Source organism: Ceratotherium simum, chromosome 11 (genome assembly GCF_057802395.1).
Source record: "Ceratotherium simum simum isolate JZ-2026a chromosome 11, ASM5780239v1, whole genome shotgun sequence".
NCBI lineage: Eukaryota > Metazoa > Chordata > Mammalia > Perissodactyla > Rhinocerotidae > Ceratotherium > Ceratotherium simum.
Window position 1 is genome coordinate 45,245,663 of NC_141910.1, and position 27,748 is coordinate 45,273,410.

The 27,748-nt window shown below is 42.0% G+C and overlaps 1 protein-coding gene across 1 annotated transcript in view; it reads right to left on the bottom strand.

The window, feature by feature from the left end:
* Nucleotides 1-25,937, bottom strand: part of VIT (vitrin) — a 102,319-nt gene extending 76,382 nt beyond the window's left edge. Inside the window, exons 1-2 of the mRNA XM_087436422.1 lie at nt 25,742-25,937; nt 3,620-3,689 (exon numbers count right to left, since the gene is read on the bottom strand). Of these exons, the coding sequence (XP_087292548.1) occupies nt 3,620-3,671 (52 nt within the window). The 5' untranslated portion in view covers nt 3,672-3,689; nt 25,742-25,937. The remainder of the gene's footprint in view (nt 1-3,619; nt 3,690-25,741) is intronic.
* Nucleotides 25,938-27,748: the final 1,811 nt, after the last annotated feature.

Below are 27,748 nucleotides of genomic sequence, written 5' to 3' on the forward strand. Positions count from 1 at the left end.
CCATTTCATAATTTAAACATATCTAAAACAAACACGCTGGCTCTGAGATATATTAATTAAACATTTAATTGACATTAATTTAGAAGGCTTTTGAGGCATCATTGGATGGCTCTGTGTGATATTGTGATTTATAATAAATATATATTTTGGTCCTCTGGCTACAATTCCCGGCTCACAGCTACCAAATCCTTTGGAATTTCCTGAGCTATAAGAACAATGGGAGCATCTTTTGTTATAACATTTGGTTTCTAGTCCTCAGTTCCTGAAATTGCTCAAGAGCCATAAAGGTGAATGGGTGTCTCGTTATTCGTTATGCATAACAAGCCCTCTCAGTCACAACTGAGTTTATGTTAATGAGGTGATTTTGGGGAATCCTTTAAAGATGAGGGGGCTGGTTGCCAGGGGAACCAACCATGAACAGAGGGTTGGAACTTTCAGTCCCATGCCCTGATTTCCTGGGAGGGGAGAGGGGCTGGAGGTTGAATCAATCACCAACGGCCAATGATTTAATCAGTCATTTCTATGTAATGAAGCCTCCACAAAAACCCAAAAGGATGAGGTTCGGAGAGCTTCCATGTTGGTGAACCAGAAGGCTTCCACGTGCCACCACGCTGGGCACCAAACTCCATGGGGACAGAAGCTCCTTTGTTTGGGACCTCACCCTATGTATCTGTTCATCTGGCTGTTGATTCATATCCTTTAATACTCTTTGTAATAAACTGGTAATTTAGTGAGTAAACTGGTTTCCTGAGTTTCTGTGAGCGACTCTAGCAAATTAATCAAACCCAAAGAGGGGGTCACTGGAACCTCTGATTTATAGCCAGTAGCTCAGAAGCACAGGTGAATTTTTGGTTGGCATCCGAAGTATGGGAGGGCAGTCTTGTGGGACTGGGCCCTTAACCTGTGGAATCTGATGCTATCTCCAGGTAGATGGTGTCAGAATTGAGTTGAATTGTAGGATACCCAGCTGATGTCGGGGAATGGCTTGGGGTGGAGGAAAAACCCACACATCAGAAGTGGGCACAGAATTGGACTCTGATAACTTAAAAATCCAGCATCCCTAAGGAGAATAACTTACTTAGCCATATGTCTTGAGTGCCTATGAGATGTGCTGAGCACTGGAAATGCAACAGTGAGCAAGACACAGCTCTTGCCCTCAAGAGTTCACAATTTTGGGGGAGCCAGATTAATGACAGGTGAATGCCATGCAGCTATGATGCGAATCAACACAGGACACAAGGAAGCACAGAGGAAGATGGCCTGATCAAACGGAGGGCGAAGGGAAGCTTCCTGAGGACCAATAGGGTTTGTGGGCACGTGGGGGTGAGGAAGAGCATTCCAGGAAAGGGAATAGAATGATCAAAGACCTGGAGGTGAGAAATGACTCCACCCTCAGTGGAATGAGGTCCCAGGTCCCCGGAAGCCAGGGTGGGAGCTGAGGTAGAGAGGAGAGCAGGAGAGGACAGCAAGAGCCACATCAGGAAGGCCTCGCCAGCAAGTATGGCTCTTTAAGAGAGGTGGGCTCTGTCATGAAGACTAAGGGAAAACACTGAGGAGTTTAAATCAAGAGGGCTGATCCGACGTGGGCTTTGGGGAGATTAATCAGGGTGTGGTGGAGATGAATTAGAGGGGTAAGGATTTAGGTCAGAGAGGCTGTCACAGGACTGAGGAGGGTGACAGGGACCTACAGGAACTGTCCTGCGACAGAGACAAGACAAGCGGACGAATGAGAGAGATGCTGGGGGCGGGGAGGTTTGGTGGGTGGGCAGGGAGGGCGGGAGGGTGGATGTGTGAGGACGTAGAGAGGGGTATTTGTGATAGCAGTTTTCTTTCTCTACTATGATTTCTTGCTTTCTGAATGAGCCACTCTTATGGGAAGAGTTGCAGAAAGGCAGGCTGAGAGGGTGGTCAAGTCTCCCTTCCTGGTTCTGTGATGCCGGGGACACGGCAGAGTGGGAAATGGCCTCAGGGTTTGTTGGTTTGGTTGTGTTTGTTTTACAGTAGCTAAATTCTTCCTATTCCTAACCCCCTGTGCCACCCCCTCGCCCCATGTAGGAAACCTACTAACTTGTAGGTTAGTATGGGAGGGGAGACAGCCTCTCAAAAGAGCAAGGTGGAAATGAAGGACCCTGTGCTTCCGAGGTGAAAATTCTTTAGCAACTCAGTGGTGGAGTCAGGACCAGGACCCATATCCTCCCTGCAACTCCCAGTTCAGTGTGGCTTCGACCACACCGAGAGCCCCCTCGCCTTCCCAGCTGTGTCACCTCTTTCTCTTCCAGTCCCCAATTTTGCTGTGTAGACTCCCTCTGCATAGACTTTGAACATTCTGACCATATTATCGGTTGAATTGTGTCCTCCGTGAAATTCATATGTTGACGTCCTAGTCCCCAATACCACAGAGGGTGACCTTATTTGGAAACAGGGTGTTTGCAGATGTAATTAGTTAAGGTAGGATGAAGTCACATTGGAGTAGGTTGGGCCCCTATCCAATATGGCTGGTGTTATCAAAAGGGGAAATTTGGACACAGACACACATACAGGAAGAACACCATGTGAAGACAGAGGCAGAGATTAGGGTGATGCCAAAGATTGCCAGCAAACCAGCAGAAGCTAGGAGAAAGGCATGGAAGAGATTTTACCCTCACAGCCCTCTGAAGGAGCCAACCCTGCCGACACCTTGATTTTGGACTTCTCATCTCCAGAACTGTGAGAGAATAAAATTCTGTTGTTCTAAGCCACCCAGTTTACGGTACAGTCATGCGTCATTAAACGTCGGGGATACATTCTGAGAAATGTGTTGTTAGGTGATTCCGTCATTGTTCGAACATCACAATGTACTTACACAAACCTAGATGGTATAGCCTACTACACAGCTCGGCTATATGGTACTAATCTTATGGGACCACCATTGTACATGCAGTCTGTTGTTGTCTGAAGTGTCGTTGTACAGCATGTGACCGCATTCTGTTGTGGCAGCCCTATAAACTAATACAGGCTGAAAGGCCTTTGCATCTTTCCCTGGCAACAGTTTCGCAGTGACCCACAGGGTCACTCTACCTGACAACGCCACTATACAATGGGGTTAAGATTAACAGAAGATTACCCTTGTTCTTAGTGCTAAACTCATCAACACTTTTCTCTGGGTCTACCCAAAATTGTGTTCCCTGGTGATAATGGATAAGTTTAAAAGGTTTCATCTCTAAAAAGTACAAGTTGCCAATGGTACAAGTAAGGCCATGTCAGTGATAAGAATTGTTTTTGAGAAATTAAGAAACAAGGAGATCCGTAAATTCAGAATTTGAAATATGCTCTATATGAAATATTTGCTAGTTGTTGAAGAATACACACACTATGTGTATATTATGTGTGTATAATATGTAATATATAGAGACATACATAATATATATATTTGCTTTATATAAAAACATATATACACATACATCTTGAATTTGATCTATACAACATTCTCGCTTAAATTTCTCTCCAAAATGTTTATCATAAAAAGATACACTGAACTGTTTATATGCTCTGTCTTGGTTTAAACCTTCTCTTGGCAAGATTCTTTGGACCTCGGGAGAATGTTAAAAGTATATCCAGATACACATATAAAAGTACTTACCAAGGAACATTTCAATAACAGATGCCTTCATAGTGAGGACAACAATCCCCATAAATATGGAAACGGCACCCTGGAGAGGAAGAAACAAGAACATCATCATATTTCAGCCAAGAGTTCTGAATTGGACGCAAGGAGTGTGGGGAGGGGCTGCTTCATTTTGCATTGCCCTCTCGAGTCTTAGGATTCCAAGCTGTGGCTTTCTAAAATCAGCTCACGGAGATGGCAGTGGCCCCCGCGATGATACCTGGAGATCTAGTCTCAGTCAGAAAACCCATTCTAGCCACTATTCTTCAGAGATTCGGTCTTTACTTAGAACTGAAGAGGAATTAACTCCACAATTTCAAGAATATGGTCAACTAGTCTTCAAATTAGGACAAAAGCCACAGTTATAGTATTTAGAGAACATTTTTAGATTACAAATAAACAATTCATTCATTCATCATTCAATAAATATCTATCAAACTCCTGTTATATGAGTACAGATGGTTAGGCAAGAGGTGACAAAAATTGAAGGAAAAAACAGTTCTTGCTCTTCAAAGACTTATAGTTTAATAGAAGTGAGAAAACATACAGGGACACAAATAACCATAACGTTAGAGAGTGTGCAGGCCCCATAGGGCGTATAAGGGGAGTTTGTAGAGCAGTGGTTCTCAAACTTTGTTGCATATTAGTATCATCTGGGAGTTTTAAAAGACCCTGATGCCCAGGCTACACCTCAGACTAATTGAATCAGAATCTCTTGGGATGGGGTCTAGGTATTGTTTTTTCAACACTCCCCAGGTAATTCCAATGGGTGGCCAAAATTTGAGAACCAGTGGTTTAGAGCAAGGCTTCCTAAATCTTAATGTGCATGCAAATCACCTGGGAATCATGTTGAAATGCAGATTCTAATCCAGTAGGTCTAGGGTAGTACCAGAGATTCCCCAAGAGGCCAGGGAATTTTAGAAGAAGGAGAGATTATGTCAGCTGTAGGAAAGCCTCATAGAGGTGGTAGCAATTGGGTCAACTTTGAAATATGAATATTGAACATGTGGAAATAGGGTTCCAAGTGGGGGGAACAGCATCAACAGAGCCTCAGATGTTGGAAAGCATAATGGATATGAAGATGTTCTTGATCTATAAGGAGTTTTCCCCCTTCCCTTAAGGCTGTGAGGAAACTCTCAAAGGTTTATTCACACTACGATTAATTGAGCATACATTGTCTCAAATCCTCACAATAAGTCAATGTGTTAGATTTTAGGATCCCCATTGAACAGATAAGGAAACTAAGGCTTAAAAAGGTTAAATGTCATATGGTGATCAGGTAGTGGGTAAGATTAGAATGGAGGTGAGAGTAGGTGGGAAGGATCTGCCCTGCCCACAGGCGATAATGAAGAACATTGTACAGAATTTAGACTTAAAATACATCTGCTTTTCATTATCCTTATAAGCCAGCAATTCTAAACAGTGTCAATGATACAGTACTCCTCTCTTCTGGGTAGGAGGCTCCCACTACATCCCCTCCTCCCAGTGCCACTGCCATGTGGCCTAAAGCTGACATTCATAACCTGACACTCTGCTATGCCCAGTGGTGTGCTGGTAAACCTGCTCTCTGAAAAAAAAAAAAAGCCCTGATTTGTAGCATTTGTCAATTTCTGTGATGTAAATGGCTGATTTTGAAGCCACCAAGGTGATGTCACTGAAGGGAGATTTGGAAAGAGATCAACACAATCTGGTACTAGTTAGGTCCAGTGCAAGTGTACATCCAATCTTTAGATACAGTGCTATGCAGAGTTCATTAACAAAAAGGAATTATTAGGTGGTAATTCAAGTACCTGATGCAATTAACTTAAATAAAACTGTCTAGTATATGAGAGATTTTACTACAAACAATTAAATTAGGCAGCAAGAGTAACCCCAAACAGAACTGATCACTTGGCTAATTTCCAGAAACAATTGCAATGTGTTAAATTTTCCAATTAAGAGAGTTGACCACTGGTTAAGTAATAGGCAAATAATTGTTTTTAGCCTCAAAATAGAAGTAAATCATATATACAATCTATTAGGCAATTTGATGCTTAAATAACATTAAATAGCAAAAATTTACATATTTTGTAAATAGCGTGATAATAAGAAAATTTTCTTGTCTTTTACTAATTTGAGAAGCTCCAGAACAATTTACATGTTTCAGGTCTAAAAACTTAACTTTCCTGTGGGATAAATACAATATGTCAAGCTGCCCTACTGGAACCACCTAACCAGCTCTATCATTGGCTGCTGCTGTTCAGCACTGTGGATTTTGTCTCTGGGTCATCAACTTCTCTTTTTCTCACACCCACACCTTTTCCATCAGCCATGCCTGTTGGCTCTACATTCACAATATACCCACAATCTGGCCATTTCTCATCATCTTTACCATTGCCACCTGGTCCAGGCCATGCCTACTCTCACCTGGATTATTGCAATTAGCCTCGTAACTAGGCTGTCTCCTTCTTCCTCTGCACTCTACAGTCCACAAAGCAGCCAGCATGATCCTGTTCAAAGTAAGTCACTTCACGGTATTCCTCAGATCAAAACTCTACAGTGGCTCCCCACCTTACTCAGAATAAAAGCCAAAGTCTTGACAAGCGGCTCAGGACCCTACGTGATTTGGCCATCATTGGCCCTTCTGACCTTATTTCCCACTATTTGCTGGCTCACTTAGTAAGCTCCAGGCACACCAGCCTCCTGGCTGTTTCTAGAACACACCTCTCACCTCAGGGTCTGTGCACCTGTTGTTTCCTCTACCTGGATGCCCTACCTCCAGACGTGCACGTGATTTGCTTCCTCCTTTCCTTCAAGTATTTGCTTAAATGTTACCTCTAGGCAAATGTTACCTTTACTTAGACTGTTACCACCCAATTTAAAATTGTAATCCCTCTCCCACCCACCACCAACTGGTACACCCTATCCTTTTCCTACTATCTTTTTTTCCATGTCACTTCTCACCTCTGACATACTTTATAGTTTGCTTATTTTATTTGTTTATTGATTGTGTTCTCCACTACAGTACAAGCCCTACGAGGGCAGGGATTTTTATTTGATGTTTTTGTGTGCTCAATAAATATATGTCGAATCAACGAGTGAGTAATTAGGGCTCTCTCCTTTCTCTAAGAAATAAAAAAAAGGAAACAAAACAAAGGGAAGATATCTTGTGAATACACTAAAAACTCCTGAATTGTACATTTTAAAAGGTGTATTTTATGGTACGTGAATTATATCTCAATAAGCATTTTTGACAGTTAACAAATAAATCAAAAGGGAAGATGGAAAGCCGAGAGAAGTGCTCTCAGATCTCTCCTACAACTTTAGAAGACAGGAGGGACCCAACTTTTACACACTGGGATGGATGGATAAAAAACAACAGGATTCCAGGAAACACGCTAACTCCCGAGGGGTATCACCCAAGGGCTGACTCGTCAGTAATGGAACCCGACCAGAATCGCTGTGGTCTCTTGGAATGAGAATGTTTTGAGGCTTCTTTCTTTTACCACTTCAATTTCTCTCCTTGCTTGGTCCATTTACTCATATACTTAAAATGCAAATACGCCTTTTGAAATGTGAAAAAAATTCCAACCCTCTCTCAGCCATTGCGGAGCCTGGGGATGAGGACGGCCACCAGCACTGTTAGCAGTTGCTGCAGGCGGTCCGATGTCATGGAGCTGTGGGGTGCACAGTAATGTTGGAGCCTTAATTCCTCATGTGCTCACCAGGGTTCTAACAAAAATGGAACAAGGGTTTCCAAAAGCATGTGTTACTGATTCATAAATGTATGGATTGTGCTGCGAAATGTAATATAAAGAATCCTGAATATGAAGTTCTGGGGAAACAAATGAAGCCTGATTGTGAAATAAAAATATACATTAATATAAGTAGAGTATCCAGCCAATTTAATTAGATCTCTCGCTGCCCAGAGTTAGAAAAGAGCAAGTTGGTAATAAATAACAATATCACCTTATATTTATATAGTTCTTCAGTTTTTTTCTCTAATTTTTTTTATTGTGGTAAAATACACAAACATAAAATTTACTATCTTAACCATTTTTAAGTGTATATAGTTCAGTGGTATTAAATACATTCATAATGTGCTGTCATCACCACCATCCACCTCCAGAACTCTTTTTGTCTTGTAAAACTAAAATTCTGTGCTCATTAAACAATAACTCTCCATTTTCCCATCGCCCCAGCCCCTGGTAACCACCATTCTGCTTTCTGTCTGTTATTTTGACTACTCTAAGTACCTCATATAAGTAGAATCATACAGTATTTGTGACTGGCTTATTTCAAATAGCGTAATGTTCTCAAGGTTCATCCATGTCGTAGCGTGTGTCAGAATTTCTTTCCTTTTCAAGGCTGAATCATACTCGATTGTATAATATACCACATTTTGCTTATCTATTCCTTTGTTGATGGACACTGGGTTGCTTCCACATTTTAGTTATTGTGAATAATGCTGTTATGACATGGATGTATAAATATCTCTTTGAGACTCTGCTTTCAATTCTTTTGTGTATATACCCGGAAGTGAAATTGCTGGATCATATGGTAGTTATATTTTTAATTTTTTGAGGAACCTCCATACTGTTTTCCAGAATAGCTGTACCATTTTACATTCCCACTAACAGTGTACAAGGGTTCCAATGTTGCTATATCCACACCAACACTTGTATTTTCTGTTTCTTTTGATAGTAGTCATCCTAATGGGTGTGAGGTGACATCCCATTGTAGTTTTGATTTGCATTTTCCTAATGATTAATGATGTCGAGCATCTTTTCATGTGCTTTTTGGCCATTTGTATATCTTTTTTGGAGAAATGTCTATTCAAGTCCTTTGCCCAGTTTTTTTTTTTTTTTTTTTGCATTTCTTTTTTTTTTTTTTTTTTTTTAATTTATTTTTCCCCCAAAGCCCCGGTAGATAGTTGTATGTCATACTTGCACATCCTTCTAGTTGCTGTATGTGGGACGCGGCCTCAGCATGGCCGGAGAAGCAGTGCATCTGTGCACGCCCGGGATCCGAACCCGGGCCGCCAGCAGCGGAGCGCGTGCACTTAACCGCTAAGTCACGGGGCCGGCCCCTTTGCCCAGTTTTAAATCAGGTTGTTTTGTTGTTGTTGAATTTTAGGAGTTATCTATACATTCTGGATATTATCAGATATATGATTTGCAAATATTTTCTCCTATTCTATGAGTTGCCTTTTCCTCTGCTGATAGTGTCTTTTGATGCACAGCATTTTTAAATTTTCATGAAATCCAATTTGTGTATTTTTTCTTTTGTTGTCTATGCTTTTGGGTGTCATATCCAAGAAATCATTGCAAAATACAATGTCGTGAAGCTTTTGTCCTATGTTTTCTTCTAAGGGTTTTATCATTTTTCGTCTTAGATTTAGGTCTTTGATCCATTTGAGTTAATTTTTGTATATGGTGTTAGGTACGGGTTCAACTTCATTTTTTTTTTGCGTGTGGATATCCATTTTTCCCAGTATCATTTGTTGAAGAGACTACTCTTTTCCTATTGAATGGTTTTGGCATCCTTGTCAAAAATCATTTGACTATATATGTGAGGGTTTATTTCTGGGCTTTCTGTTCTATTCCACTGGTTTATATGTCTATCTCTATTCTGGTACCACACTGTTTTGATTGCTGTAGCTTTGTAGTAAGTTTTGAGATGAGGAACTGTGAGTCCTCCAGCTCTGTTCTTCTTTTTCAAGATTGTTGGCTATTTGGGGTCCCTTGAGACTCCATAAGATATTTTGAATGGGTTTTTCTATTTCTGAAAAAAAAGTCATTGGGATTTTGATAGGTGTTGCATTGAATCTATAGATTGCTTTGGGTAGTATAGATATCTTATCACTATTGAGTCTTCCAATCCATGAACATGGGATATGTTTCTATTTATTTGTGCCTTCTTTAGTTTCTTCAGCAATGTTTTGTAGTTTTCATTGTAGAAGACTTTCATCTCTTTGGTTAAGTTAATTCCAAAGTATTTTATTCTTTTTGATACTATTGTAAATGGAATTGTTTTCTTAATTTCATTTTTGGGTTACTCATTGTTAGCGTATAAAAATGCAACTGATTTTGCGTGTTGACTTTGTATCCTACTACTTTGCTGAATTCATTTATTAGTTCTAACAGGTTTTTTTTGTGGAATCTTTAGGATTTTGTACATATAAGATAATATCATCTGCAAATAGAGATAATTTTACTTCTTCCTTTCCAGTTTGGATGCCTTTTATTTCTTTTTCTTGTCTAATTCCTCTGGCTAGAACTTCCAGTACTATGCTGAATAGAAATGGTGAAAGCAGGTGGACATCCTTGCCTTGTTCCTGATCTTGGAGGAAAAGCTTTCAGTCTTTCTCCATTGAATATGATGTTTTCTGTGTGTTTTTAATATATGGCTTTTATTATATCGAGGTGGTTTCCTTCTTTTTCTAGTTTGTTGAGTGTTTTTATCATGAAAGCTTGTTGAATTTTGTCAAGTGCTTTCTCTGCATCGAGATGATCATGTGTTTTTCCCCCCTTTATTCTATTAAAATGGTGTATTACAGTAATTGATTTTCATATGTTCAACCATCCTGGCATTCCAGGAATAAATCCCATTTGGTCATGGTGTATAATTATTATAATATGCTGATGAATTCAGTTTGCTAATATTTTGTTGAGAATTTTTGCATTACTGTTCATAAGGGATATTGTGTGGATAAGAGAAACTGTAGTTTTCTTTTCTTGTAGTGTCTTTGTCTGGTTTGGTATCTGGGTAATGCTGGACTCATAGAATGAATTAAGAAGTATTCCCTACTCTTCAATTTTCTTGGAAAAGTTTGAGAAGAATTGGTGTTAGTTCTTCTTCAAATGTTTGGTAACTTCACCAGTAAAGTCATTGGGTCTAGGGCTTTTCTTTGTTAGGAGATTTTTTGTAACTGATTCAATCTCCTTACTAGTTATAGGTCTATTTAGATTTTCTATTTCTTCATGATTTAGTCTTGGAGGTTTTGTGTTTCTAAGAATTTGTCTATTTCATCTAGATTTTCCAATTTGTTGGCGTACAATTGTGCATAGTACTCTCATATAATCCTTTTTATTTCAATAACAGTGGTTGCTTCAGAGAAATAGAACTGGGTAAGTGGTGGTCAGAGATGGGAGCAAGTCTTACAGCTTTGTTCTATTTAAATCTTTACCCCGTGCAAGTATGTTAATAAACCAGAAATTAATAGTCTTTTGGGAAGAGTTCACATAGACAGATGATGCTGATGTCAAATGAGAAACTACAGTAATCTCCTAACTCCCTCCTTGCTCCTTGCTCTCCTTGCCCCAGGTCCCCCTTCCCTCCAGTTGGAAAGCACCAGCTGCCTAGAGCACAGGTCTGATTGTGCATTCCCTCTCTGAGAATTCTTCTTCACAGTCCACTCGTTCTCTACAAAATAAAGCCCAAACTCCTTAGTGAGGCATTAAAAACTCTTCATGAAACGGTCCAATTTACCTTTCAAACCATCTCACTGCAATTCTCTTCTGTAATCCTCTCCTCTGAGCCCAGCACACCCTAGGCTTTTGGTCTTTTCTCTACCCCCTGCACATCAGTGTCTTGGCTCATGCTTTTATTATCATTCTATCTGGAGTACCTTGCCACCCCTCCTCTGTCTCTTACGAGCCTATCTATCTTTCAAGGTTCAGCTCATGGGCCAACTCTTTTATGTAAATCTCCCTGATCTCCTAAAGTCAAAATTCATCTTCAGCATCCACTTAATCACTTAAAAAAATTTGTATACTCTGTGCTAGGCAGAGGGGAACAAGATGCAGGTCCTATTATCAAGTTGCTTTGAGTCTTCTAGAGGGAGACCCACGTGTGCTCATCATAACTAACATTAATTGAGCACGTACTGTTAGTTTTACATCAACTCATTTAATCTTCAAAACAACCTGATGAAGTAGGGGCTATTTCTTGCCTTAATTTTAGAGGTAAGGAATTGGAAGCATGCAGAGGGTAAGTACAAGGCTAGCCTTAGGACACAAGCCTGGCAAGAAAAGGGGCTGGAATTCAAACCAAGCATTCTGAGTCCAGATCCTGTGTGTGCATTTCACCACTTGCCATAACTGGCTTATAATAAGCAAACACACTTCCCTCATCTACATTCTGATTTAATTGATCTGAGTTGGTATCAATATTGCTTTAAAGCCCTCAGGTGACTCCACAGTGCAGCCAGGATTGAGAACCTGTCCTGTGGAGGGTACAGCGATGGCAAAAAGGATGGATGGTTAAATAGACCTGGCATGGGGATTGGAAGAGGCTTGAATTAGTTTAACTGGCAGGTTGGAAAACAGTGAGTGGATAGAGAAGGACTGAACACACGGGACAGGGGAGCTTCAGGAACTGAGAGCTACTCAGCCAGGCTGGGAGAGGAAGCAGACTGTCAGAGAGGAAAGAAGGGGCTGGTCCACCCTTGAATGTCATGCCTAAAGAATGTGGAATTGATCCTTTAGGCAATAGGGAGACATGGAAGGCTTAAAAATTATTTTCGCATTCATCATTTTTAATAAGCCCCTTAGAGGCTTGCTTGCACCCCTTCCTTGTAGAAGATCTGCCCTAGTGGAAGTCTAGGATTTATGTAATGCTGGTGTTCGTCTGATGTATGATGCTACATGGGGCAGCACCTAACAATGCTCTTTGTCCGCGAGGCAGAAAGAGCCAGTGTCCATCTGGAAACATTTAATAGCTAGGAAAGGCTTGCGTTGTATTTCCAAAATGCCAAAAATCCCTTGAGGACAGATGTCTGTGAATGGGGAGAGGCCACATCTGCAGCCTTGTTTTCTCCATCTCTGCCTGATGTAAGGCCTCAGCTGCTTGTCAGTGGATGTGGGTTGATCCAGTGAGGATGGAAAAGGAAGGCTGGCCCTGGGAGGGGCCTTTACAAGGTGGAGGTGGCCTCCATCTGCATATAAACCTTTAAATAGATCATATTCCCCTGGTCTGGGCCTGAAACACTGCATTTCCTGTTGCCATGACAGCAGTGGTCACTATTATAATCCCCTAGGATTTTGTGAAGGAGAGAGAGAGTGAGCCAGAGAGGCCAGTAGGTTTTTTCTTTCCTTATTTTCCCTCTCTTTCCAATTCCTTCTGTTATCTTAAAGAAGATAGCGGAAAAGTGTAAGCCAAGAAGGATGGAGAGATTTTGTCTTTTCTCAAAATGTTGGCCCCTAAGGATGCACCAGCCTACTTGAAGATGTGCTTTGAGTCGGGCTACATGCACTGAACACTGTTCGTTGCCTAAGCAGAGAACTGGCTTCCCCCCTTCCTCCTTCCTAGCACAAGTTTAATTTGGTAAAGGGAATAAACGCAGCCAGGGGACTCAGAGGAAGCTGGTCCATCCCCAGCTCCTGGGGTGTATCCTGATTCCAAGTCTAAGCCAAGGATGGTTATATATACATTCCCCCTTGCTGGTAATTGCTTCAGGACCTCAGGCTTGAGCCCATCAGCATAGGGCCTTCTCCAGATGATCGTGACTAGTTCAAGGGTGGGCCGTGTCCTGAGTTGTATCACACAGACAGAATGGAAAGACTCTAATCTTATGTTTTTGAGGGAGAGGTTGCTTTTCTTGTTGGAAATGAACAAGGGAGCAGGTTGTTCCAGGTGTGCTGGCAGCCATCTTGTGACGATGCAACAAGTCAGTCTGAGGAAAAAGCCAATACAAAACGAAGGAGAACAGCCAAGTGAATTATGGAGAAATGAAGCTGGAGCTCTGATTGTCTTGTGTCTGGAGGCTGGGCCCACCTCAGGACCACTTGTCACGAGAGATAATAAATTTCCCTGTCAGTGGAGCTTGCTGCTGAGAGATTATTCCTGACTGCTTCCTAACTCACAGTGCCTATCCCTACAGTGGTTTCTACTAGAGAAGACTGTAACAATATAGGTTTACACCAGAGTCTGCAGAGTGTTTTCTCAACAATTGTCTTATCTGAACCACCTAAGAATCTCTTGAGGAGGTAGAATGGACATTATTATTCTTATAATTCAGAGCAGTGAAGTGCCTTGCCTAAGGTCACATAGCCTAGATCTTCCCTATTTTAATCTTGTGCTCTTTTTACTGTATCAAACTCCTCATGTGATTGTTATGGTAAATTCCAAACAACTCCATGATTTACTATATGATATTATAAAATAAAAATTCCACTTCTCATTTGTACAGTAATTATCTCTTTTTAAATCCCAGTTGCGTCAATAACTTTAATTTCACAAAAACTCTGAAGCGTGTGGTCCTGGGAGAAGCAGGGAGAGCAGATGCCTTAGTTTCTGGCCACTTTCCTGATCCTATTTCCAGTCTGAAGGAGCTCCAGCTGGACTCAGTCTCCTGTGCATGACATAGATGTTTCTGGGCCCTTCTACTTGAGCCAGTTTGGGTTGATTTCTGTTTTTTGAAGCTTTGATTAAAATGCTTTTCATGTTTGTTGTTTTCGTTATGTCCTGTTTCCCTGAAATGATTAGTAGTAAGATGGAATCACTTAAAATGAAAAGGACACATGTACATGTCTTTTGATAGCATCCAAACAGGGGGCAGAGAGGCTGTATCCAACTCTGGAGCCAGGCTCTGGGAAGAAGCGTGACAAAGAATCCCATGAGCTGTGGCAGCCACTGAGGAGGAGGAACACAGCCTGCACAGCTGGGATGCTCTGGGAGGAAAAAATGGGAGTGGGAGACCTTGACATTACGCTGTCAAGATGTCACTGTGCAGTTCTGATATATTTATGACCGTGGTTCACAACCAGCAGTGATTTTGGCCCCTAGGAAAGATTTGGCACTGTTTCAAGACATTTTTGGTCGTCACAACTTGGAGTGGGGGATGCTGTTGGCATCTAGTGGGTAGAGGCCAGGGATGCTGCTAAATATCCTACAACACACAGGACAGTCCCACAACAAAGAATTATCCAGCCCCAAATGCCAATAGTGTCAGGGTTGAAAAACTCTGATTTATGAGAATGTTTATTTCCCGATCTATTTATAAGAATCTTATGCTTACTGATGTTCCAATCTAGGAATTTTCCATAAATATGATAGGTAATTTTTTTGATGACTAAGCTGTGAACTGCTCAGAATCCCTTTCTCCAGGGTCACTTTTGATCCCCATGTATGGTCAGCACAAATCCTAAAGCAAAGATATTCACTCCCGGGCAGTTGGGTGGATTAAAGAGCTCATCCGTGTGTTCAATGACTGATATATGCCTATGCCATCAGGTGTATTGATCCATGGGGCATGTTCCCTATATGTCAGAAAACCAAGAAGGGAAAGCCTTTTTGGTGCGTTTGTTTCAGGCCATCATTTTGTACCTTGTTAAGAACCTGACATATGGTAATGCTTATCACATCCACAAAGCCTTCGACCAATAGTGATTTCTAGTGAGGCTGCAAACAGTAATTACGTTTCTGAAGTGGTAGTTTTAGATCTTATATTGCCAGTGGGAAAAAATACTAGTTTGCAGGCATGCCCCCAAATGAGCTCTAAAGAACTCCTTCCAAGAGTTATTTATCCTCTGTACCAGAAGGCAGCGTGAAGAGCAGTAAATCTGGTGGGGGAGGGGCCAGGATCTCAGGAAAAGACAAGGTGGACCGTGACCACTGCTCTTGGTTACTCTGGAAACCGTGCCCAGTTTAAAAGATTCTCATGGAGCTTTGGAAGACGAGTTTCTCTCATCAGAAGCTTCTTTACCTAATGTGTTTGACACTGGACTAGCCCGGCCTCCTCCCAGTGGGTTTTCTCCCTTGGGCTTTGAGGTTTGTGGCTGCCAAGGGGCCAGCCGCTGTGAATTTGGAGCTGGGTGTTTGGTTCAGCCCAGCTGTGATCCCCAGAGCCTCCACTGGCCTGAACACTGCGTTTTGGCCTGCCTTCGATTCTGAGGCACAGAAAAACACTTTTGGGTCTGACATAGCCTTCGAGCTGAGGTAGGAAGGAAGATGAGGGCGTGTCTGCAAGATCCATAGTATCTTCCAGTCTGCCTCTTGGTAAAGAGTGGGTTCGTCTCAAATGACAGGGTTCCAGCTCTCCCCAAGCTGCCGAGAGGCAGGCGCGGGGCTTGGGTCAAAGCTCATGCTTGAATCCCAGCAACCAGAGGCTTGGGGAAAACAGAGCGTACGGAGGAGGGCAGTGACCGTGGCTGAGAATTGAGGGCTGTGGATGATTAAGTCCTGGAAATTGGAGGGGACCAGCAGAAAGAGAGTCATTTCGAAGCAGGAGACCCAGCTCTCCAAACGGAGTCATGCATCCTCATGCTCCAGGGCCCCCCCGCCACTGTTCCCAGCTGACAATTGTGGCCCAACTGTCTAGTGGCCCGTTACACGAGAGGGGATTTGTCCCTTTGCCCTCCCTCATGGAAAGCATTAGAAACTTACAGTCCACTCCAATAATAGTAACTATCATTTATTGAGTGCTTACTGTATGCTACACACTGCACATGTGTGGTTTTATTTCATTATCTTGGTGATCCTATCAGGTAAGTACTATTGTGCCCATTTTTCAGAGTAGTAAATTGAGGTTCAGAGAACTTAAGTAAGCTGTCCAACATTATAGAATGATTATAAAGTAGAACCAAAATTCCATCCTAGGCCTCAAACATTTAACCCCACTCACTACCCCTCTCTACCGCTCTACACATTGGTTCACCTTCCTTTTGGCCTTGGCACATCTATCCTAGGCTTTTTGAAATAGTCTGTTGACAATGGTGGAGATGCACATTGTAAAATGTATACACTGTGTAATAAAGTTGTCTTAGTTATAAGGTCAAGAGATTTTTTTTTTAGAGTCATATTTAGGCCTGAATTCACTCACAGCTTTCTCTCTCTCACAAATGTTATTTAGGGTCAAGTGATGCACCAGGCATATTTTTAAGTTTAACCAGGCATAACACACCCATCTAAATAAACATTTGAGTGTATTGTAATTGACTGTGTAATGGGATGTTAAAATGGGATAAGCCTTTGTCTTGGTTTCAGCTGAGACTAAATGCCAACTACTTCCATGTTTCGGAGTGCTCTCCTTGAGGCTCCTCTCATTAGCGCCTGAAGTGGGTGGGAGGAGGGGGGACCACCTGCTCCACTTCCACATTTCTATATCTGGCGGGGAGGAGGAGGAGGGGAAATGCCAACAACTTTTCTTAAAGTGATTCCTGTTCTCCAATCTCTAACTACCCTCTCGGCTTCCACAGCTTCTTGTGTAGTCTGGAGGGAGGCATCAGCCGGGGATCTCATTTCTTGGTGACCTTCTTTGGAAGTCCAGCTTGGACATCCAGTAACTGCATTTGAAATGACTGAGTGGTTGTGTCCCTTGGGGTGGGGGAGCAGTGGACTGGTGTCTGACTCGTGATAAAGACATTTACAAGACGGGGACTAGCTTGTGGCAAATGAGGCCACCTGTGTGTGAGTCAGCCTGGGGTCGCTTTAGGTCCTGCCCAAGCTGGGTGCATGGAGGGCTGAGGAGACAGCAGCAGAAAGTGGCCGGAGACAGATCACCAGTTGCTCAGGGGCTGAGGGAGGAACTGTAAACCCCCAGCCAGAGCAGATTCATATGTAATGGCATCCATCGAACTGCAGGTGAAGGGTCCCCAACAAAGGGGGGGCATCTCCGAAGAACCCATGGAAGTGCCCCATGGGAACAAGAAACAGCTGTATAGGCCTGCCAAGCTCAGAGAACTGGATGCCAGCTCACAACAGTGCCACCTAGTAGGGCCCTCTGTCCCCTTTACCTTTCCTCTCTGCACCCACTTCAACTCTGGACATGAAGAAATGACCATTAGCAGCCAAGGGGAAGGGGGTAAAGGCGCAAGGCAGAGCAGGGGGGCCAATCGTGCCCCCTTCCCATTGCAGAAAGCAAGCCTGCAGGTGCGGATGAAACTTTTAACTGTGAATGCCATTTTTAAGTATTACCTAAGTATTACATCCATATTAATGACTGAACTTGTTTGGGGGTGTAATGTAAGCAAGACCTTTTTAAAAACTGAGTGTGGCCTGAAATATTAAGAGACCTACTCAGATTTCATCCAGGGCAGAGGTAGGAACTGCCCCCAGAGAGTATGTGAGTGGGCATTGGGGTGGGTGTGCCTGGGGAAAGGGAGGAGTGTTAGGATGGTGCTCTCTGTGTCTGCTTGTCAAAGTACACCCTGAATCTCTCCTCTTTTCCTCCTGGCTCAGCCTGCTCCGGACACACTGGCCTTCCAGGCATGGTCCTGCCTCAGGACATTTGCACTTGCTCTTCTCTCTACCCAGAATGTTCTTCCCTTGAGCATCCACATAGGTTGCTCCCTGGCTTCCTTCACCTTGGTCTCTGTTTAAATGTCCCTTTATCAGACATTATCTAACCATGCAATGCAAATCATCAGCCACATCTCACTGCTCTGTCCAGTCCCCTTGTCCTACTTTCCTGTTTTTTGCAGCCCATATCACCACCAGACCTTTATGTGTATTTGTTTATTGTGTGCCCCAGATGGGCAGCTCTGGGAGAATGCAGACTATTTTGTTTACTCTTCTTCCCAAGCACGTAAAATTGTGAATGATACATGCCGGTGGCCCAATAAATATTTGTTGGTGCTGTCGTTGAAACTTATCTCTGCTTCCTCAGTTCCTTTCACCTTTCAGAGTACAGATTTACTCACTATATTATAAAAGCAAAGCCAGTCTGGGCAAGTGGACTTGCACCTGTACGTCCAAAGCACATTTTCTCTGTTTGGGACACAAAGGAATCCAGAGGAAGGAGTTTACCTAGCACCGAGATGCCAGCGACCGCATCCCTTGGAAACTATACTTTGGGTTTCCCTGAAGGAATAGGTACTTTTTTTTTTCTTTTTGAATCTGAGAAGAAAGAATGCAGAAACAGAGTTCCTTCTCACTATAGCCTGAAGGGTGATTTTTATGAATTTTTACCACATGTCCACACAACACGTTAGCCTTTCTCTCAGGGGAAGGGTTTGAGTCATTTTTATTAGAGTCTTGTCAATGTAGAGACCCTGATCAGGGAAGTAGTCGAAGTCAAAAGGAAGTAAGATTCTGTGACTCGCTGCTAACTTAGCCCTAGAGTGAAAATGAGGGACACCTTCTGGAAACTGGCTACACAAAGGGCTTGATAATGAGCTCTGCTCTTTGGCCTCCCCCTGAGAGTCAGGTCTTCCCAACACACCTGAAAAGTGATTCTTAAATCCAGAGATTATCCAAGAATGACAGAAATAAAACCACCCTTCCCAACAGCCTTCTCTCGTAAGTTCCTTGCCTCTCCCCTCCATCACTATTACAGTGATGTCTATACTTGCAAGGAGGAATAACTTTCTTAGAAATTTGACTTCACTTGAAAATGATGTGTGGGGGATCAGAATTTACTACTCTCAAATATGTCTCTTTGGTTTGATTTTTTTTTTTTTTTTGCTGAGGAAGATTGTCCTTGAGCTAACATCTGAGCCCATCTTCCTCTATTTTGTATATGGGACACCACCACAGCATGGCTTGATGAGTGGTGCGTAGGTCCGTGCCTGATATTTGAACCTGTGAACCCCAGGCCGCTGAAGCAGAGTGCAGGAACTTAACCACTATGCCACTGGGCCAGCCCCTGGTTTGATTATTTTTAAGAACAAAAGACTAAAAAGAAACTTTGACTTTCCCTCCCAACAACTGCCTAAAAAAATTTAAGATAGAGGCCTGTTCCAGGAAGGAGCTATCCCCATAGATAACTATAGTATAATATGAACTAGGTGTAGTAGACAGGGAGGAACCTAGCAAGGCCCGTTTGATCAAAGTCCTCCTCATGTCCCATTGTCTCTGCAAGGCACGACAAACATTTGTTTACCAAACGTTTGCTTTTCCATCTCCATGTGAATTGCCCTCTACCCTTTTGAAGTCCCAAACCACTATTCCCAACATCCTCCTTTGTTTTTAGCTGAAGATGGTATTTAAGGTGGTGGCTCTGGCCATTTTGGTGAGTTATGCAGTTTTCCTGGGTTTCTCCCATGTATACATGTTATTAAACCTTGTTGGATTTTCTCCTGTTGTTCTATCTCATGTCAATTTAATTCTTAGACCAGCCAGAAGAACTTAGACAGTAGAGGATTATTTCTTCCTTCCCTACAGATGTTTTCAAAGATGGTAAATATTAATTTAGTGCAGTGACAGGAAAACCAAGACTCTCTATAATTGCTGCCTGGTAGGTTAAGAGTGTGACTTCTGGAACTAGAATGCTTGGGTTGAAGCTGAGCTCCACCACTTACTAGTTCTGTGACCTCAGACAACTTACTTAACTTCTCAGTGCCTCCATTTTCTCATCTGTATAATGGGGATAGTAACAACCCACTCATATGGCTGCTGTTAGGATTAAATGAGTTAATATATGAAAAGGGCTTAGAACAGTGCCTGGCACATAAGAATAGCTCTGTAGGTGTTAGCAATTATTATTATTGTTGCAGTTGGCGTAGTGGTTAATCATGATTACCATCATCATCCTCACCATTCTCATCACCATCCTCTTGCAAAACGTGGCCCATTTAGACTCTAATTTAGGACTTAACAGAGGTAAAGCAACTAATTGAATCTCTCTCAACAAGATGTTGCCCAGGGTTAGCCACAGCTTGATCTTTGGACTTCTTGGTGAAGGAATCACATAGGTTTGTGACTGCCATTGAGCTCAATTCTTCTAGGGCCCCAGAGGCAGCAATTCTGTAGTTTTGTTCCTTCCTTCTCCGCTCAGAGATTTGTAAGCATCTTCAGCCCATTCTCATGAAAATCTTCTACATGGTTGTAGGGCAATTGGACCAATCAAATGGCTGAGGAATGACATCTAGCATTCTTAAAAAGAATTGAAAAAAGTATCTAGTAAAGTAATACGAAGCAGAAATGGGCCTACACATTTTTTTTTTAAATGATAAGTCCAGAATAAAATACAAACACCAGAATATTCTCTACACTGAATCCAAACCAAACCAACATCTCTTTTGTTCCTGGCTTGTCGATTTGATTCAGGAAAGGATTTTGGCATCCATTATCTCAGTTCACCTTTCCCCCAGGACATGAGCTCTGGAAGGTGGCAGCGGGTTTCAGCCGAGTCATCTGCCGTGTGGGGGACTGGCCTGTTGCAGGTTGCCGCAAGATGTGCAGTTTTGAAAGGTCTCAGCTCAGAGCCTCGCCTACTGCCTGCTTTGTGCACTTCCCAGGCAGCCCCGAGCATCTCTGATAGGCGGTCCCTAAGGATTTCTTTAAGGTTTGCAGTCTGTTGAAGGGGAAAAGTCTTCTAGCTGATTGAAAACAAATTCTAAATCCGGTACCCACAACTGTTTGTTTTACAGATGAGGTAACCATAGAAAAATGCAATAAACAAAACTGAAATAGCCTTTGCTCCGCTGTGAACGTGGGGCTCCGGGAATCTCGTTGGATTTTGGCCCTTCACCTCCTGGTCTGTAAACAGGATTTCACCTAGATGATCTCAGACTGACTTAAACTTGTTTGTGTGTGTGTATTTTTTTTTTTAATTAAAATTTTATTCTTCATCCCCCAAATTTCCATTTGGTTCTTTTTATGTTTTCTGTCTCTTTGTTGAACTTCTCATTTTGGTTTCCTGATTCAGTTAAATTATTTATCTGTGTTCTCTTGTAGCTCTCTGAGCATCCTTAGAACAATTATTTTGAATTCTTTGTCAGGCGATCCACGTGTCTCCATTTCTTTGGGGTCGGTTACTGGAGGTTTCTGGTGTTCCTTTGGTGGTGTCACATTTCCCTGATTCTTCATGACCCTGTGGCCTTGTGTAGGCATCTGTGCATTTGAATAAGCAGTCACCTCTTTCAGACTGTGCACTGACTTCTGTAAGGAAACACCTTCACCTGTGGGTGGGACACACTGGAGCCTGCTGTGACCACAGGTCTAGTGGTACAGGGCGCCAAGTACGGGGGCTTGTAGTGGCTCCAGATCTAGGGAGGCGTGATACCTTGACAGCTGTGGACCACTGGGGTCCACAACATTAACAACTGTGTGGTCTTTGGCGAGCACTGTGGGGGATCCACAGGGGCTGTTAAGGGTTGTTGGTTCCTCAGTGGCGCCTCCAGGCCCAGTGGCTAGGGACCAGGGCAGGCAGGGGTGATGACCGGAGCCAGTGGTGTGCACACACTCAACTGTGGGGCCAGCTGCAGGTGCCTGCGTCGTGGCAGGGGCCAGATGCAGACACACATGTAATGGCATGGACCAGGGCCAGCAGCAAGGGTGGGGGCCAACTGCGGGCGCACTAGCAGCTGCGGGGCCCCTGGGTGTCAGCGTGTACTCCTGTGGCTGCAGGGTCTCGTCACAGGCTGCGTATAGCAGTGGAGGCTGGTGACAGGAGTTGGGCCAGTGCGGTGCAGGTGCACAGCTGGAGGGGCTAGTTGCAGGTGAGCCCAGTGGTGCATGCCAATGATAGAAGTCAGGGCCAGATCCAGGCCCCCAAGTGACTGGCTTAATTAAAATTTAACAAGCAGCAGTGTTAAAAAGCCATTTCTGATGCCTAGCCTAAATTTGCCCTGGTCTATCGCTCCTTTCTAGCCCCATTCTCTACACTAACAGAAACTGCTCATTGCCACTTGCCCAAGGACCTTTCATGCCTGTAAAAACTAGCAGGTTCCCATTGCACTTTCTCACTCTCTCTCACTCTGTATGTGTTCAGGGAGCCAGGAACTTCACCACCTTCTGCAAACCACAGGGAGACACATTTTTAGGCAGCGCGAGGGGGACCTTTGGGGTTTCCCAAATTACAGACATCACAGAAGTTGCCTCTCTTGCTTATCACTTGCTGATAAATTGATTAGCTCAGATCCTCTGGATGAAGAGATGGCAACAAGTTTCTAATAATTCAATTAATATCACATTGTTCCACAAATCTATTTGCTTTCCACGTCTGAAGAGCTCATGTTTAAAAGTTTTGAGAGGGTTGCAAATGATGTTTCACTGCTGATCTGATTTCTTCTTTCCCGTCACATATCATAAAGGACATATTGCTAACATTTGGGTGCTGATGGTGTGCCAGGCACTGACAAACTTTTTGCCACAACCCTCTGAGGTAGGCACTAATGATAGACCCCTTTAACAGATGAGAAACTGAGGCCCAGAGAGCTTAAGTAACTTGCCCAAGTTAACACATGTAAGAAGTGGCAGAGCTTCTTGCCTGACAAACTCCCACAGGACCCACAGCACAGGAGGGCCACTTGGCCCTGGCCTTGTGTGGAAGGCTTTAAATTTAGATATTTGACATTATCTCCACATTAAGTTATACAGACAGTCACAGAAAGACACCAGAGAACTGAAAGAGGTCTGTCATACAACTTGAACCACACTGTCCTCAGATCACTGTGGATTTGTATATGTATACTGTACTCACACACAATTATGTTACATTTATGTAACATAAAATTAGGTTATATTTCATTTTTGTATATGTTAAAGCCTTTGGTTAGGTAAATATAAACATTTTAAATATACCTTAGGTTCAGTTACCCCATTTTATACTTCTTCATTTCGTAACATACAGAGAGTCTCAACAATGAAATCAGCTTGGCCACGTTTTGACATTGGAGATGTCCCAGTGTGCAGAACCATAGAACTAGGAGGGAAACTTAGAGACTTATCTTGTTCAACTTCTTAATTTCATACGTGAGAAAATGAAGACACAGAGATGTTGAGTAATCTCGCCAAGGTCACACAGCTAGAATGCCCTTCCACTGGCAGACGGACCTGTGTGCTCTGTCCTGCACCCACTGCTGTTGATACCTGCCTCCTGCCTCCAAAGAAGCAAGGAGAGAAGTTGCACACATGGGCACATGTTGATGGGAACATCCTGGAGTCCATAAAACATTTATTTTAAGGTGAGGGGGTTCAGAACAGGCCTCCCCCGGACGTGCCAGTTTGGAATGTGGAATATTTTGAGCTAAAGGCAATCATGACCCTGTGGGGTTGAGAAACTTTTACCTCTCCTTTAAAGAATTTAAATTGGGGGCCTTGCCCATAATAAGAGTTATTACCAGAAATAAGTTTTTATGACCTATCTGTATGGCAGGGCAAACCTCTAATTACTGAACATCTGCCCTTCTTACTGTCCTGTGAGTTACCTTCCTCTCCTCTGAAGCCTCAGGCCCCTATCCCATTCCTCAGCTCAAGGTGGCATACACACCTCACTTTACCTTTTTGTCTCCGAACTTCTCACGTATGTGGGGTTCCTGTACGTACAAAATTAACTAAATCTGATTTTCTCTTATTAATTTGTCTCATGTCAATTTAATTCTTAGACCAGCCAGAAGAACCTAGAAGGGTAGAGGAAAATTTCTTCCTCCTCCACAAAAGCCAATGACTCCTTCCTGTGTAATCTTTTTTTGTGGGCAAAAAGATTACATTTCTATAGAACTTCTCACATTTCAAAGCCCTTTTGGAACTGAGAATCAATATTGAACCTCATGACCACCCTGGGAGGGGGTGTGCGTAGGCATTGCTATTTCTGTTTTTCAGATGGGGAAACAAAAGTAAGAAATGTCACACACCTTTCCCAAGGTAACACAGCTAGGTAGTGGCAGAGCTGTTACTGTAATTTAGGACTCCGGGTCTGGCACATTGCACTGAACCACACTGCTTTCCTGTGTACAATGTGTCTTGTAAGAATTACAATTACAGAATTACAGACGAGAACAGCACAAGCATTTTTGTTCTTCTGAGGCTTCATAAACCATTATCTAACCCAGTGTATTTTCTCTGAAAGAAACCATTCTTTATGTGATCAGTAACTTGGCAAAAAAGATAATTAGATCATCTAAACAATATTCATAAAATGAACACTATTTCTGGATAGATGTGAAGCATTTCCAATGTTCCTAACGTATTTCCTTTCAGTGGTGAGGTGTAAGATCCATTTTAATGAAGCTTAGTCTGGGAAATCAGCATATTGCAATTAAAAATGCAGCCCTTGTAGTCTTAGAATTCTTTGTCTAAAGCCCTTTTACAGGAGAGGGTATTTTAATTCAATAAATAAAAGACAGGCACTTCCAGCTTTCCTACAGGAGGTGTAGCTACCACTTGCCGCTGACACAGACAACAGAGGAAATACACAAATAGCATTTGATCTCGCCTTGCTGCAGGGGTGTTTTCATCTTTCAGCAGACGGAGGGAAAAACAACCTCAGAACTTTACCAACCAAACCTTCCAAATTTATTACAACACAACGTAATGGCAATATGCTATTTTCTTAGTGCTCACATTTTTGAATAACCACCATGGCCAAGAATGCCTGGTTTTATTTTTACAATAAATCCAAAGAAAATCTTGAATTCCACTCTCGATTTCGGGATGGCAAAGATGCCGTGGGTTGTTCGGAGCAAACCATCAAGTCTAATCATTCAGTCTCATCCTCTCCGTTTAACCTGTGCCTGTGGCGTTTATTTCATGTTCACACTGGTTTGACACAAATCATGCTTAAAAGAGATTTCGTATCCTGCTTCTCTGTCCAAAGTTGAGCTACAATAGTAGACTTAACAATGCCAGCCCTTTCTTGGGTTTATCAGTAAGAGAAGCAATCAGCTTAAGAAAACATTTCCAATGTAAACAAGATACAGAATTGCACATGTAGCCACATTCCACTGAGATCTGTCTGAATAGAGAGAAGTATAGATCCATGCTAAATAATTTCTCTTTTAATTTAGCATCAATGTGCTCATTTCTCATATTGTTTTTCATACATTGTTATAAGCAATTTGTTATATTGCTACTGTATTCCATGTAAGAAGCAAGGTATAAAAAAGGGCAAGATAATATAGAGAGAGTTAAATGTACTTTAAAGTTCTACACAAATGTCATACTTTTCAACTTATTTTAACCATAATTAAGTTAGTTTAAAGATACAGTGAAAATCTTGTTCTAATCTTATTATCTTAGCACAATTTATTTATAGTTGATATATTACATAACATTAGTTGTTTACAAGAATGTCAACTACTACCCACTGCCATCTCAGTTCTCTTGAGACTGAAATTTGTACAGACTGATTACTTGGTCAAGGTATGTACTGTAGTTTCTTAGTGATAAATATGTATTTATAATAAGGAACGGAAAGCAAACTATCTACATAGCTTAGTAATTCATTGGACATACCTTGTTTGAAGAAAGCAATTTTTTTCAAAAATTTCCCACCACACAGAATGGATATCCTTTTCTCCTTAAGCTTTTCCGCATCACAAATCCCATCCAAATTATTCTAGAGAGGAAACAAGAGGTCCAAGCACCTTTTCTCTTCTTCTCAGAGCAGCTAATCAAACATTCCCATCAACCTCTCAGCACTTTGAAAAGCAGATTTTACACCACACACACGTGCACACACACACGCACACACACACACACACTGCTTCTCACACTGGTTTGAGTGCTGAATTAGGCGGTCCTCTTTCAAATTTCCACTCCCACTTGCTTTTTTTTTTTTTTGGTAAGGATTTCTAAATATTCTTTTCTAGCCCAAAGCACACATTTTCAGTAAGCAAATTCTACAATTAGAAATTCTAAAAGGTAGAAGAGAAGCACCTAGATAAAACGGAAAATAAAATATATACTTTAAAAATGACTTAAACAGGGCAATTAAATTTTTCCTTTCTTTCTTTTTCAAATGCCAGTGAACAGCTAAATTAAACTGCGTAAAGAAAGAAAACTGCAAGCCCCACCAAGCTGCTTCTACTGGACTCTCACTTTTGGAGTGAAAATACTTACTTTTCCTACATGTCAATAATATTTCTTTGTTCAGTTTGCTTCGGTCTTTTCTGTATTTTGGCAAGCTCAATGAAATGACTGTAGTCTACGCTGCTAGTAACAGGACATGAGATAATAATAGTGGGAAGCAAAACCTGACTCATATTTCAAAAAACTAATGATGGACAGCTCACATCATAAGTGAAATCTGCATAAGTTATTTACATACTAGTGTCATCAATTAAGTTGAAGGGATTCAGACGTAATACATGCACTAGCACATCACAGCATTTTAAAAACAGACCATACAAAAGTCCATCTGGCACTCCTTGAGATTCAAATGTCTGTCAGTCTGACAGAGCATCTTCTCTCCAGCAGGGCGGGAGGTAGCACAGAGCCATTCCTCCTCCTGCTGGGGAATGTGTACTCTCGCAGCCAGGAGGAGAATCTTCCCACCAGCAGCCCTCCCTCCCGCCCTCATCTGTTGGTCCTGGGATTGCTTCTTATTTAAGATTATGGTTTGAATATTATTTAACCTTTTTTTCTCCATTTGGTTCTGCATTTAAATTATTTCTCAATCCTGTTTCTTCTTCACAACCTCCTGAGCCTAGGTCCATTGTTGGTAAGGATGGTGCTGCCACATGGAGGATGGCCTGTCCCATCATTTGAGTCAGGGAAGGTTCAGATGAAATGGCAGCCCAAGCATGATTAATAATAATAATCATAATAATTTCCATTTACCAAATACTTTCTTTTGCTAGGAATGGTGATAAGCCCTCTACATATATCATCTCATTTAATACTTAGAAGAATCTAGAGGGGTCAGTACTATTACTTCCATTTTACAGATAAGAGAACTGAGGCTTAAAGAGATTAAGTAACTTTCCTAGGCTCACCAGCCAGAAAGGCAAGAACTGGGATTCAAATTCAAGGCTATCTGACTCCCAAGCGATGATGCTACGTTAAGACTTAGAGCTTCTTTTCTTTTACTAGTTTAATGTGTTTTCTTATCATGAATAAGGCAGAATCAAATGTAAGTGTCTTGCAAATCATATGCAGCCGTGCTCAAAGAGCAATGCAAATTAAAAGGCAATAATCTTTGCGGTGATGAAAAATTTTCAAAATTGATAGTGATGGTTGTACAACATTATGATTGTAATTAATGCTAATGAATGAATTACCTTAAAATGGTTAAAATGGCAAATTTTTTGTTATATTTGTTTACCACAGTAAAAAATTAGTAAAAACAAAAAAAAAGAGAGAGAAATTCTCTTTTAAAAAAACCAGTGCAATACCACTTTATTTTATCAGATTGGCAAAAATTAGAAGGCTGGAAAATGTCCATGGCACATATCCGGTGGCCCTGACGGGCTGCTGGTGGTGTGGACAAATGTGGCTATTCTAGAGAGCCATCCAGAAGCA